Source organism: Camarhynchus parvulus, chromosome 4A (genome assembly GCF_901933205.1).
Source record: "Camarhynchus parvulus chromosome 4A, STF_HiC, whole genome shotgun sequence".
Taxonomy (NCBI): Eukaryota; Metazoa; Chordata; class Aves; order Passeriformes; family Thraupidae; genus Camarhynchus; species Camarhynchus parvulus.
Window position 1 is genome coordinate 902,003 of NC_044600.1, and position 12,113 is coordinate 914,115.

The 12,113-nt window shown below is 55.8% G+C and overlaps 1 protein-coding gene across 1 annotated transcript; it reads right to left on the reverse strand.

Annotated features, from left to right (window-relative positions):
• Positions 1 to 976: 976 nt before the first annotated feature.
• TNMD (tenomodulin) lies at positions 977 to 10,042 on the reverse strand. Its single transcript, XM_030967734.1, has 7 exons — positions 9,953 to 10,042; positions 9,698 to 9,832; positions 6,077 to 6,217; positions 5,181 to 5,282; positions 3,329 to 3,482; positions 1,953 to 2,125; positions 977 to 1,593 (listed from the first exon to the last, which is right to left on the reverse strand). Exons 1-7 carry the CDS (start codon positions 9,998 to 10,000, stop codon positions 1,384 to 1,386), a joined length of 963 nt encoding a protein of 320 aa, XP_030823594.1. The 5' UTR covers positions 10,001 to 10,042; the 3' UTR covers positions 977 to 1,383.
• Between the last annotated feature and the right edge of the window lie 2,071 nt (positions 10,043 to 12,113).

Sequence of the window (12,113 nt, forward strand, 5' to 3'; positions counted from 1 at the left end):
TAAATAGCACTGATGTAGACAGCTCACTTGAATTTGGAGAGGTGCTCTGGATGTCCTGGCAAAGGCATTGGGCGCACCCTGGTCCCCTGCCTGGACACCCTGAGCAGGGACAGAAGCATTGCAGGCTGGCCCCAGGGCTCTGGTTGCTCAGCAGCTGTGGCTGGGTGTGTTTCACACATCCCCTGCTGTGTTTGCACCTCCCCTCTCAGCGGGAGAAATGTCTCGGGGCACTTGTCAGCAAGGCTTGGTGTCCCCAAGGCTGGCTGGTGTCCCTTGGGATGCCACGTGGGGCTTTCCCAGTGTTTTAACCACTTTGTCAGTGCAGCTGTGAACAGGGAGGAAGGGAACTGCCCTGCTCACATCCCCATGGGAGCTGCGGGCAGGTGAGGGGGCTCTGGCAGCCCTGGGGATGCCACACCTGGCACCTGTCTCTGTTCCCTGCTCTGTCTGTACATTCCAGCCATGGCAGCGTGCTCCCCTGGTGACACTGAGGGTTTTGCCAGGTGACACCTGCAGGATGTCAGAGCTGCTCAGCAGCAGCTGGCTCCCTGGGATGAAATCTGGGACCTGGCTTTGGCATGAGCCCAAGGTCATGGGGGCAGAAGTGTGCACAGGGATTTTGGTGAAAGCCTTCAGCCCTGTGGCAGGCACTGTCCTGCTCGGGGCAGCTGCAGTGCTCAGGACTTCCTTCTTCCCTCCTGCAGCTCAGGCTTCTCCCATTTGTTGGTGACAGGGCTGGGGACAGCTGGTGGCCCCTGGGGTCCTTCAGTGGAGTGGACTCCCTGTGGCTTTGGCTGCTCGGTTCCTCGGGGAGCTCCTTGTGCCTGCTCCCTGCGCCTGTGCTGCCACAGCTCCTGCAGCCCCCGGCAGCAGCAGGGCCCTCTATGGATGCTCCTGGAGGCAGCCGCGCAATCAGATCCCCTCGCAGACCCACTGAGCACCAGACTGACACCAAAGGACTTTCCGTTCTCTTTGCAATCGCTCATACAGGACGTTTATTGTTCGCCTCTTGCTGCTCAGCCTGGCTCCCGCAGCCCCGCGGGGGCAGCGCCGGGTGCGGGGTCACAGCCCGGGTGGGGCCGCGGCCGGGCAGGGCTGCGGGCACACCGGGCACCGGCCGGGCAGGGATATGGGATCACCGGCCGGGCAGGGTGCGGGCACACCGGGCACCGGCCGGGCAGGGATATGGGATCACCGGCCGGGCAGGGTGCGGGCACACCGGGCACCGGCCGGGCAGGGATATGGGATCACCGGGCACCGGCCGGGTAGGGATATGGGATCACCGGCCAGGCAGGGTGCGGGATCACCGGGCACCGGGCAGTGTCCCGCGGCGCTGTCGGTGTGCCAGCGGGCTCCTGGAGGCGGGCAGCGGGCACGGCCCCGCTACACCCTGCCCAGCATCCGCGCGATCCACCAGTTGCAGGGCATGATGACGCGGCAGATGACCCTGCCGCCCTGGTAGCAGTACGGGTAGGGGTGGTAGCCCAGCAGCGGCTCGCACACCCGCCGGCAGTAGCGGTGGGCACGGCGGCACTGGGCGCAGCAGTAGCCTCGCTCATCCCACAGAGGGTGGAACTCCAGCCCGTTCTCCGACTGCCGGCAAGAGACGCAGTCAGAGGGGGCTGCGTGGCTGAGGCACCCGGGAGCGGGACAGGACAGCCTGGGAGGGCACTCTGGGCACCCCAGGGGAGGAGCAGAGCTCCCCGGGGCCATGGAGACACCCCCAGGGCATTCACAGGGCATCATCATCCCAAGGAGCACAAGCTGAGGCACACGGTGGGCAGGGCAGCCCAGGGTGGGTCTCTCACTCAGGCAGGGCAGCCCAGGGTGGGTCCCTCACTAATGTAGGGCAGGGCAGCCCAGGGTGGGTCCCTCACTCAGGCAGGGCAGCCCAGGGTGGGTCCCTCACTCACGTAGGGCAGGGCAGCCCAGGGTGGAATTCTCTCACTCACGTAGTCGTTGACAGGCAGCTCCTCCTCGGTGAGCTGCCGTGCCCGACGCTTGGGCCCCGCCCGTGTGTCCTCCTCCAGCTCGTGTTCGTTCCCCTCGTCCAGCCAACTCTGGCTGTCCATCTGCAGCTCAGGCTCTTCTTCTTCTGCCCCTTCAAGGTTGGCCAGCTCAGGAGCTACAGGGAGAGTCCAAATGTTGCTGTCAATAACCAGGGAGCAGGGGACAAATGCAGCAGCAAGAATGAATGTCACTACCAGAATTTGGTGCCAGGGTACACGAAAAGCCCACCACTGCAAGCCAGTGCTCCATTGCCTCCTGCCCTCACCCAGCCTGGGGCAGGGCTGAGGGAGACAATGGCCCGTTCCATCCCCATGCCCTTGGGTGTTGCTGGCATCTCCTGCGTGGGGCTGTGGGTGTGCAGAAGCACATCCTCCTGCTGGGCTCTGCTGCTGGGGGGTGGGTTTGTAGAGCCTCATCAAAGCAACCTGATTTGGGGCAGATTATGCCCAGTTTCAGTTCTCTTAGCTTAGGAAAGAACCACAGCAGCGATAATTTCCTTTGCTAGGGAAGGTGCCGGACAAGCCTTGGGGCACCGCTGTCCTGGCAAAGGCTTTGGATGCACCTTGGTGGCCCAGCTGGACCCACTGAGCCAGGACACTGCTGCAGGTGGGTCTAAGAGCAGGGACAAGGAAGCAGAAAGGGGACAGCAGTCGGGGACACCAGCCTCCCTCTGCACCAGGGAGCTCTGGTGCCCACCTGCCCTGCAGAGCACAGGTGAGCTGGCCAGTACCTGAGAGGATGCCATGTGCCTCCGGGGCTGCAGAGCAGAGGGAGTTTGCTCAGCAGGGATTTTTAAACTGCCTCATTCGGCTGGAAGTGGGTTAGAGAGAGCAGGTAATTACAGCAGCACATCTCAGAGGCCACAACCTCTGCGAGGGCTGTGTAGTGAGCAGCTGGAGGTGGCAACCCCGCCGTGTGATTTAGATGCAGATGTCTGCTCACACTCTGATGTTCATGTGGTGACAAGGATTTAGGCGTCCCAGTTTCCAGCAGCGCTGCTTTCTTTGCAGGTACAAGGGATTATTTTTTTTCCCCCTTGTTATGAGGAGGGTGGCCACTCTGCAAAGTGCAGGGCGGCGGGGAGCTGGCAGAAACAAGTGCTTTGTAGAGAGAATCTTCAGCCCCTGCTATTACATTGGCCAGGATCTCCTGTGCTCATGGGCAACACGGTGTTCATGCCTGAGAGGTACACGAGGCTGTGAAAGTGGGTTCCCAGCATGGCACAGAGGGGGACACGGCAGAGGCCACAGGTGTGTGACAGGGCTGCTCCCAGTGAGAGGGCTCATGAGCCCCTTGGGGAGGAGATGGCTCCTTGTACCTGCTATTGGCGTGGGGTGGATCCAGAAGATGGTCACATTTTTGCAGATGTCAAAAATTTTGGAGCTCCTCAGGAACTCCTTGTTCTGAATGGGCTTTTCCCCAGGCACCCAGACCACAGACTGCTCAAAGTAGGTGGTGGTGATTTCCTGTCCCTGGAAGAAGAGCAAGACATTATCCTGGTGTGGTGAGACCCCCTGTTCCCACCTCTGCCCTCCCAGAGAGCAGCTGGACTCACCTGCCTTGGCTCGTGGTGCTCATGGGATGCACACACAACACCCCAACAGCCCTCACCACCCTGCCCTCCTCTCTCTTAGTTCATCACCCAAGACCCTTTTCCAGCCCAGTCCCCACTATCTGGAAGAACCTTCTGGAGCCCCCTTAGTCATTTAAAACACAAGATAAAACCACCTCTGCTCTACTTTGCTCCTAGGATTTAATTCCTCTCTCCTTCTGCTGCTGATTTTTTGATCGAACACTTTAATTTACTCCTCACAGAAATTCTTTGCACGGCTGTGTTCTGTAATTTATACCGCATGTCTCTGCCGTTGCATTAGTCCATGGTGTGTTTTGGCAGGCACTTAGGGAGGGAGATATATAAAGATTATGGGATGGGTCTGCGCTGAGCTCCTTGCCAAGGCAGCGTTGTCTGTGTCGGTGGTGGTAGCCCACAGAGCAAGCTGGCAAAAAGCGTTTTTCTCTCCAGAAGACATCTAGAGCTGTATATCTCTTTTATAGAGTTTTTCCTTACGGCTTTGGGAAGTCACAGGAAGGAGCCAACACAACCTGACCCAGTCTGGGTCATTTTTGGAGTCTCTGGTGGAAACTGCGGGGTCAGGGAGGTGCTGCCTGCAGGACCTGGCAGCGTGCAGGCTCCAAGAAGACATGACTGGAGCTTAAATCTGCATTTATCTCACTGGGTTTTACATCTCAGCTCCCTACCCGGGGCAATGTTCTGCTAAAGCCTGGGAAGTTATATCCCTTTTACGACGGTAGCTGGAAAGATCTATGAGCTTCTTAGGGCATAATCAAAGAATCGGTGTCTGGGAATTTGGGTCATGATTCAGGGAAATGTTTCTGCCCACGCTTCATTTCAAACACGTGTCCTGCTGGCGTTTTATCTGCAGCAGCTTCCCTGGGGGGATTCAATCTGCAAATGGGGAGGCAGGAGGGCTGTGCCACCACCAGGGCCTGGGGACAGGGACAGGGACAAAGGAGCACTGCTGTCACGGGACTGAGCTGTCACTGCAGGTCACACTGTCAGGGAGGGGGTCGATCATGGAGCCCACACTCTTTTCCATGCAGCATGCAAGGCTCCTTGCAGCAGCATGCAGGGCAGTTAAACGGGTGCAGGAAGCAATCAGGCACATCAGTGGGACAGAGGTCCATGCAGGACAAGGAAATGGCCCCAGCCTGGTGCTTCCCACCTCTCAGGTCTGCATGCCAAGAATTTTCTCAATTTGCATTTCTTAAACATGGCTGCTCTTTTAAATCCCTTATTTCTGCCTCATTCTGTTTGAAAACATGAGGCTCAAATCTTGGAGAAAACAATTTGATTGACTTTTTGGTGCCTGCTAATCCTGAGCTGCCTTACGACCTTTTGACTACAACAGGATTATTGTTCTTGATCTCTGGTATTGTGCTGAGAGGCTTTTGTCTGTTGCTTTCTAATCCCGTCTCTTTTCACTTGTTTTCATAAGCAATCCTCTGAAATAAGATCAGTTTATGAAGCGATCACAACTCATTATTTCTTTATTGCACATCTCTGGGAAGGTGGCAGGAATGGCAGCCCCAGTGCCAGGGAGAGCAGTGGGTTCCACAGGGCAGAGGGGAGCCCCGCTCTATTCACCTACCTCAAGCTCAGGGATCTTGGCCTCTGTCGTCTCAGGCAAGACTTTGGTCTGACTTTTGATGAAACATTTTTGAAGTCCCACAAAGAAGATGCCGGTTATTCCCTACAGGATCAAAGCAAACACCCAAAAAGCAGTCAGGGCAGAGAGGAGGATGAATAACCCACTGGAGGCAGGGTACAGCTGGAGGAGGAAGGTTTAGTCATATTTCTCCTGTTGCTATTTTTGTGCCAGTTCCGTTCAGCAGCGGTGCTAAGATGTACTAACAGGTTCTCATCAGGGATATTGCATCTTATGGTTTGGGAGAACTGGGCTTTTTACAAATATTTTAAGGCAAGTAGTCGTAAAATTTTACTCTGCTCCTCTTCTCCTGATAACTATCATGAGCTCTCATTATAATAAATAAAAATATGCAGAATAGCATCTGACCGTTATGGTTATATGAACATTCAGCCCCCAGTTCCTGCTAGGTTATTAGCTCAAAATTTTGCCATATGTCACTGCACAGGGTATTTCCCTACAAATTTTAATTAGGTTTCATAGAGAGCCTTCTTCAGTGTCATGAGGTTTTAATGCTCTCCAGACAGACAAATGCACTGGGCTCAGATAGACTGATGATCATTGCCTTCCTTTCCAAGGGTAAATCCAATAACTAGCTCTGCCTTCCAAGATGTATTTCATTGGAAGTGAACCACGCCACTATTAAATACAGGTGGAAGCTCATGTAGATAGCACATCTCCTTTCCTTTAAGAGCATCCCCAGTGTGTCTGGGTCTTGCTGTCCCTGATGCAGGAATAAATAGTCCTGGGACTTGCTCCAGGGGCTTCACCGTGTCCTGCAGGACCCATCAGTCCTGCTGCAGGACTGCAGGGTCTCAGGGACAAGCTGCCACACTCACGTTTTTGAAATCATGGATCTCCAGGATCTCCTCACTGCCATTCCCGCTGCTGAAGGTCTCTGTCCTGGCCAGGGGGTCAATCTCCATCACAATCTTCTTCTTCTCACCATTGCTGAAGAACGTGTGCTCCATGTCATAAACCTGGGAGGCCAAAGTCATACAGGGGTCTGGTTTCACAGGCTGTCCAGTGGGTGAACAGGCTGTGCTGGGTGTGTGACCAGCACTGCTGGGGACCCTGCCATGGCTCTGGCTGCTCCCTGAAGCCCAGCTGTGAGCCAGAGCAATCGCCAGGACAGCACGAGGGGAGGCAGCTCCCAGGCAGGAGCCTGGGCTGGGTGAAAGGGCAGGCCGCAGTCAGGACAAGGGGTAATGTGTGTCAAACCTGGGAGGAGATGCTCCTCACACACCTGCAGCAGGAGCTTTGCCCCAGCTCAGCCTTTGCTGGTGCTTTCTGTGGCGTGAGCCTGGTTAGAGCCCAGGCTGGACTGAATTCCTGAATCCACAGGTACTTTACTTTCCCTTCTGCCTGGTCTGCTTGTTGCACCCTGCATCCCTGGCTGCTTTGCTCCATCACGGTGTCCCTGGCTCACCTGCTGCACCGCGTCCTCCCCAGCTTACTCGCTCCATCTCTGTGCCTTCTGTTTCTCCTGAAAGGCAGAGGGAAGAGCCTCTCTCTGCCTGGAGGAGATCAAGGATTGCCTGCGGATCAAAGACCTCCTCGAGGGCTGCTGCAGAGCTCCGGGGCGTTAGCAGCCGGCTTCCCGGCGGGCCCATCCCCGGGGAGCAGCACTGGCAGCAGCAGCACTGGCAGCAGCAGCAGCAGCAGCGCTCTCCCTCTCCCGCTCACACTCCGGCAGCCCTCGGTCCCTGCGGATGCCTGACCCTTCCAGGATGAGTAGTGGCAGACGCTCTTTGAAGCACAAAAACAATCCTGCTGGCCCTGGGGAGCCTCGTTTCCCAGATCGAACAGTGCCGCGTGGAAGTAAAAGGGATTCTGCAAATCCCCTCAAGGCCGTGGGGCAGGGAGCAGAGATGGAGACACAGTGATGGGAGAGCCCCGTTCATCCCATGGCATGGCCATGAACCAGGGCAGGAGATGGAGACACAGTGATGGGAGAGCCCTGTTCATCCCATGGCACGGCCATGAACCAGGGCAGGAGATGGAGACACAGCGATGGGAGAGCCCTGTTCATCCCACGGCATGGCCATAAACCAGGGCAGGAGATGGAGACACAGCGATGGGAGAGCCCTGTTCATCCCACGGCATGGCCATGAACCAGGGCAGGAGATGGAGACACAGTGATGGGAGAGCCCCGTTCATCCCATGGCACGGCCATGAACCAGGGCAGGAGATGGAGACACAGTGATGGGAGAGCCCCGTTCATCCCACGGCATGGCCATAAACCAGGGCAGGAGCATGCTGGCCGCACTGGTGAGGGGCAGGAGCTCAGCCCTTAGTGCCAGCCCAAACCCCCGTTCACAGTCCCCTGGCTCCTGCACATTCTCCCCTCGGGGGTTCAGAGCCTCTGAGCAGTGCTCCCAGCATTGGCATCCCCTGTTTGGCACCCACCTGGGTGCAGAACTGCCTGTGCAGACAGGAACTGATGGGAACATTCACCCCTGCTCAAAGGTTAGAGGAGTGATGTGTGCCTTGGCAGCCACGGACATCTCCTGATGGTCTGCAGGAAGACTTTGTAAAGATATACAGCTCTCCATGGATTTCATGATATGGTAAAACAGTCTGAAGCCTAAAATGGGTGGAAGGCTGCTGGTTTTGACTGACAAAATGCACACAGTGCCATAAATCATTTCAAGGAGGGCAGGATCCCGGGTGGCACCTTACCTTCAAGTGCCTCTCCATTGACAGAGAATGACTTTGGCCAGCACAGCAGCCAGCTAACCCACTTGGGCTTTGCCAGCTCTGTGCTGCTCAGAGAGCTATGAGATGTTTTATAGGGCTAAAAATGACACTTGCTGGTGAACGGTTGAAATATGTCCCTCTGCGAGGCTGTGATGAGCCCCTCGTTAGCTGAATCATCAGCTGTGCTGGCTGGCGAGGAGGCTGCTGTGCAGAGGGCAGAGCCGTGTCCAAGGCCACCCCTCAGAGGAGCAACTCTTCTTTCAAGTTTTTTTCCACTCTCCAGTTACATGAAGGAAGCTTGAAGGGTTTCATGTTCTTTAAAGAGTTTAATTCCCCTTGGCTGATATCTTTGAGCATTACCAACTTCCAGCCCCCTCCAGCCTGTTTGTCCTGAGGACTCCTGGGCCAGCTGGAGAAGCCCCATGGCCACAGGGATGGGGCAGTGCTGGGCTCTGGGAGTGGCTGTGTGCATCTCTGCTGCAGGAACAGCTCTGCTTTCTCCTGACCTCGCACCTGCTTCCCTGCCCATCAGGTGTTGGGGGGTGCTGCATGGACTGCAGCCTCCCCTAGTGAGGACACCCAGGGCTCTGGATGTCCCTCCTGAGGCTGTGGCATTGTCTCTGCACTGCCTGCTTGGAGAAAACCGCCCCTCCAGGGGTTAACAGCCTCTTCCTCTCATGGCTGGCATGACCCCTGTTTTTCTAGGAACAGTAGAGACTTTATAATCGTCTTGGCAGGATTCTGGAGGAACATATGGCTTTTATTGTTTTTTCTTTTATTTCAGGGGGTATTTATTTCTATTTGCTGATAAGAAGATAAAGTTTCCAGTGAGCAGGGTGCTTCCTCTGCCCGGCAGGAGGGCGGCCTGGCCCGGCTGGAGCAGCTCCAGGACAGTGCAGGGAGCACTGGAGATGCCAGTGTGGGAAAGAGGCTGCCTTGGCTGTGCACAGGAATTTAGAGATGTTCTTGAGAGCCAGCAAAGCCCACTGGTGATGGGGCGCAAAGCGGGGCCTCCTGGATGAGCATGGAAATTCGAAGGAAGGGAGGATGAGGGGCAGCAGGCAGGCTGCGGGTTTCAAGGTGAAACGATTCCCTTGGGGTGTGGGATGAAAGGGTTTGGGCAGCACTGTCAGGATGCTGGGCAGCAGCGGGCAGAGACGGCTGGGGAGGCACAGCCCTGCTGCCGCCCCGACATGGCACTCACAGCAGTGCTGGGCTGCAGCTGGGAATAAAGGAGCCCAATCCTGTTAGCAGAGGCTCCTGCAGAAGCTAATCCGTCTCACCGTCCCTCACATTGCAGACACATTAAAGTAAGAAATATAATCCATGACAATCAATCACCGCTGCGTCCTGGCTTTCTCTCCTCTTTATGCGGTGGCATAATGACTTTTCCACCGGTTTCTGGCAAGATAATTGAAATGAAATGGAAAATATTTTCTTACTTGTCATAAAATTTGCTGCCGGTGAAATAAGAGAAACTTTAACTCTTCATGGCGTAGCTCCCATCCCCTGTAATTGTCAACTGGGGAAAGAGCGCGGTGACGGGGGAAAAAACCAGCCTGCACAAAGTAAAAGCTAGTTATGAATAATACAAAGATTTTTAAAAGTCCCATGAATACCTGTGGTCTGAGAAAATGCATTTTGTGAAGTTGCCTGGGTTTTGGAGAGTTGTTAAAAGTTTCAGCGAGCCAAGGGGAAGGGGACAGCTCTGTCTGGGGAAGCAACGCTCCGAAACGCCGGATCAAAGAGTTTTTACTTACTTTTCTGGGTGCTGGGTTCCAGAGGTATCTGACACCAAAAAATATCAGGATAAGGGAGAGGAGCAGCAGGCTGAAGAGCAGTCCGCAGAGCTGGTACCGGGGGCAGCTCTTCTCCCGCGGCTTGGCCGCTTCTGCCTGTTGAGGAGAGAGCAGCGATGGCCGGGCTGTGCCGAGGGTCCCAGCAGGAGGGGACAGCACGCCTCGGACCCTGCTGGCCCCGCGGGCACCGGGGGGCCAGGCCAGCCCTGAACTCACGTCCAGAAAGCGGCAGCGCTCCGGGCTGCGCCCCGCCGTCCCTCCCATGGTCTGTCCGTGCGCTCCGTGTGCGAGCAGCCAGCCCGCTCGAGGTGGAGTCACGGAGCTCCCTCCGGCTGCACACGCGGGGGGAGGCAGGGCCACGGCCACCCCCACGCAGGGACAGACAGCTGTCCCCAGCGCCGCTGGCATCGCGGTGTGCTGGCTGTCACACGGCCAGGGCCGCGCTTCTCTCTGGGCTCGGCGGCTGCCCCAGCCTGGGCCCTTGTGCCAGCGGCTGGAGGTGCCCAGACTGACAGCGCCTCATGAGCTTGGGGACAGCGACTCTGCTGCACTGTCCTTGAGTGAGCGGGAACAGCCCGGGAGATGCCAGCGGGGTCCCTGCATGGCAGGGGACACGGGCATGGCAGGGGACATGGGATGGCAGGGGACACAGCATGGCATGGGACATGGGCATGGCAGGGGACACAGATATAGCAGGGGACACTGGCATGGCAGGGGGACACAAGCATGGCAGGGGATGTGGGATGGCAGGGGATACAGACACAGCAGGGGGCACCGGTGGCAGGGGACACAAGTATGTTGCAGATATGTGCAGGCAGGGGAGCATGGGCACGGCAGGTGACAGTGTGTGCACACAGGTGTGTGTGTGTAATATGTGCAGCCACCTGAGCAGGGTGTGCCTGGCCATGCACTGTGCCCACCTGTGCAGGGTGTGCCTGGCCATGCACTGTGCCCACCTGTGCAGCTGTGTGTGGGGTGAGGCCTCAGCTCTCCCCCTCATGCACAGCCCTACCCCAAAGTCAGCCTAGCCAGGAATTTCCTGACTAATTTTTTTTCCTTTTTTTCTACGTTCAAAAATTTCCATTTGTTGAAATCGTAGCGTTTCTTCATGGAAATGAACCCATCTTAAGAAAGGCTTTCAGAAATCCAGCGTGAGGTTTCTGGTCTGAACAGGATGAGGCTCCCTGGTGTAGAAGAGCTGGCATGGACTTTTTTTCCAAGCTGTTTACTCTAATAAAAACCCAAAGTGCATCATGCACTAATTAAAATTGCACTGAAAAAAGAAAATCCACATCGAATTTTGCTCAGGATGAGAAATGGAGAAAGAAATTGCTTTTAGCAGGTCTGGCACTGGCTTTGTGAGCACTGGGATGTTGCTGCCTGCAACCAGGGGTAAACCCTGGAGGGACAGGAGTGGAGAATGTGGATAGCCTGGGGAGAGCGCTGTGCATGTGGGTGTGCTGGGGGTGTGCCCTGGTGTGTGTCTGCTCCCTGCAAAGGGGTTTGGGCTCCCTGGCCCCAGAGCAGCAGGAGCTCCTCACCCCAGAGCCCCTCAGCAGCGCAGGGGTGTAAAACACACTGGATGGGTTAATAATTGAGATGGCTATAAGAGAAGGGAATCATACTGACAAGGTTATTTGGAGGAGAGAAAAAAACCCCTTTTTAATGGAAAGCAATCACAGGCAGCCTTTGAAAACATCTGAGGGGTTCTGGAAATCTAAATGCAGCAAATCTGTGCAGACACCAGGCTTGTCTGTCTCCACTTCCCACCAGAAAGTTCCATCTCGGAAGCTTTTGTTATTCACTGGAAACTCAAGTATTTGAAAACATTTTCTTTTCTTGTCAAAATTAGAGTTTCAGAGGAAAACTTTGGAGCAGCTCTACTGAAAGATGGTTCTGATTACAGGAAAGAATTACAGCAGTGCTGCTTAGCAGACATAATTGATCAGCAGATCTTCACCATATCCCCCACTCAAGGCACAGGAAACACTGCAAATACCACTCATAAACCAAATTAGGCATTATTATTTTATTACTGTTGTAAGGTAAATGTCAAGCTTTTTAATGGCAATCACTGGAACTCCATCAGGAGTCGGGTGTCTGAATTAGCTGCAAGAGGTGAGGAGCTCGCAGGGCTGGGAGTTAATAAAGCTCAATAAATATCACAGGCCCCTCGCAGCACTGGCAGTGCTGGGGATGGCCGGCCCCACGGCAGGCAGGGAGCAGGATCAGAGCCCTCCCCACTGCTGCTCTGCACACAGAGTGTTCTGAACAGCCAGCCTGGCACTGGGGGTCTGAGAGCAGCAAACCCCTGGGCATCCCCTGGTGTCCCCCCTCTGCACCTGTGGCTGTGCTCCAGTCACTGGATCCTGACAGG

Coding starts and splice junctions, on each gene's coding strand:
- TNMD (XM_030967734.1), bottom strand. CDS start 10,000: ATGGGAGGGACGGCGGGGCGCAGCCCGGAGCGCTGCCGCTTTCTGGAC. Junction 6,218..9,697: donor GGAACCCAGCACCCAGAAAA/GTAAGTAAAAAC, acceptor TTGGCCTCCCAG/GTTTATGACATGGAGCACAC. Junction 3,483..5,180: donor CCAAGATCCCTGAGCTTGAG/GTAGGTGAATAG, acceptor CTCTTCTTCCAG/GGACAGGAAATCACCACCAC.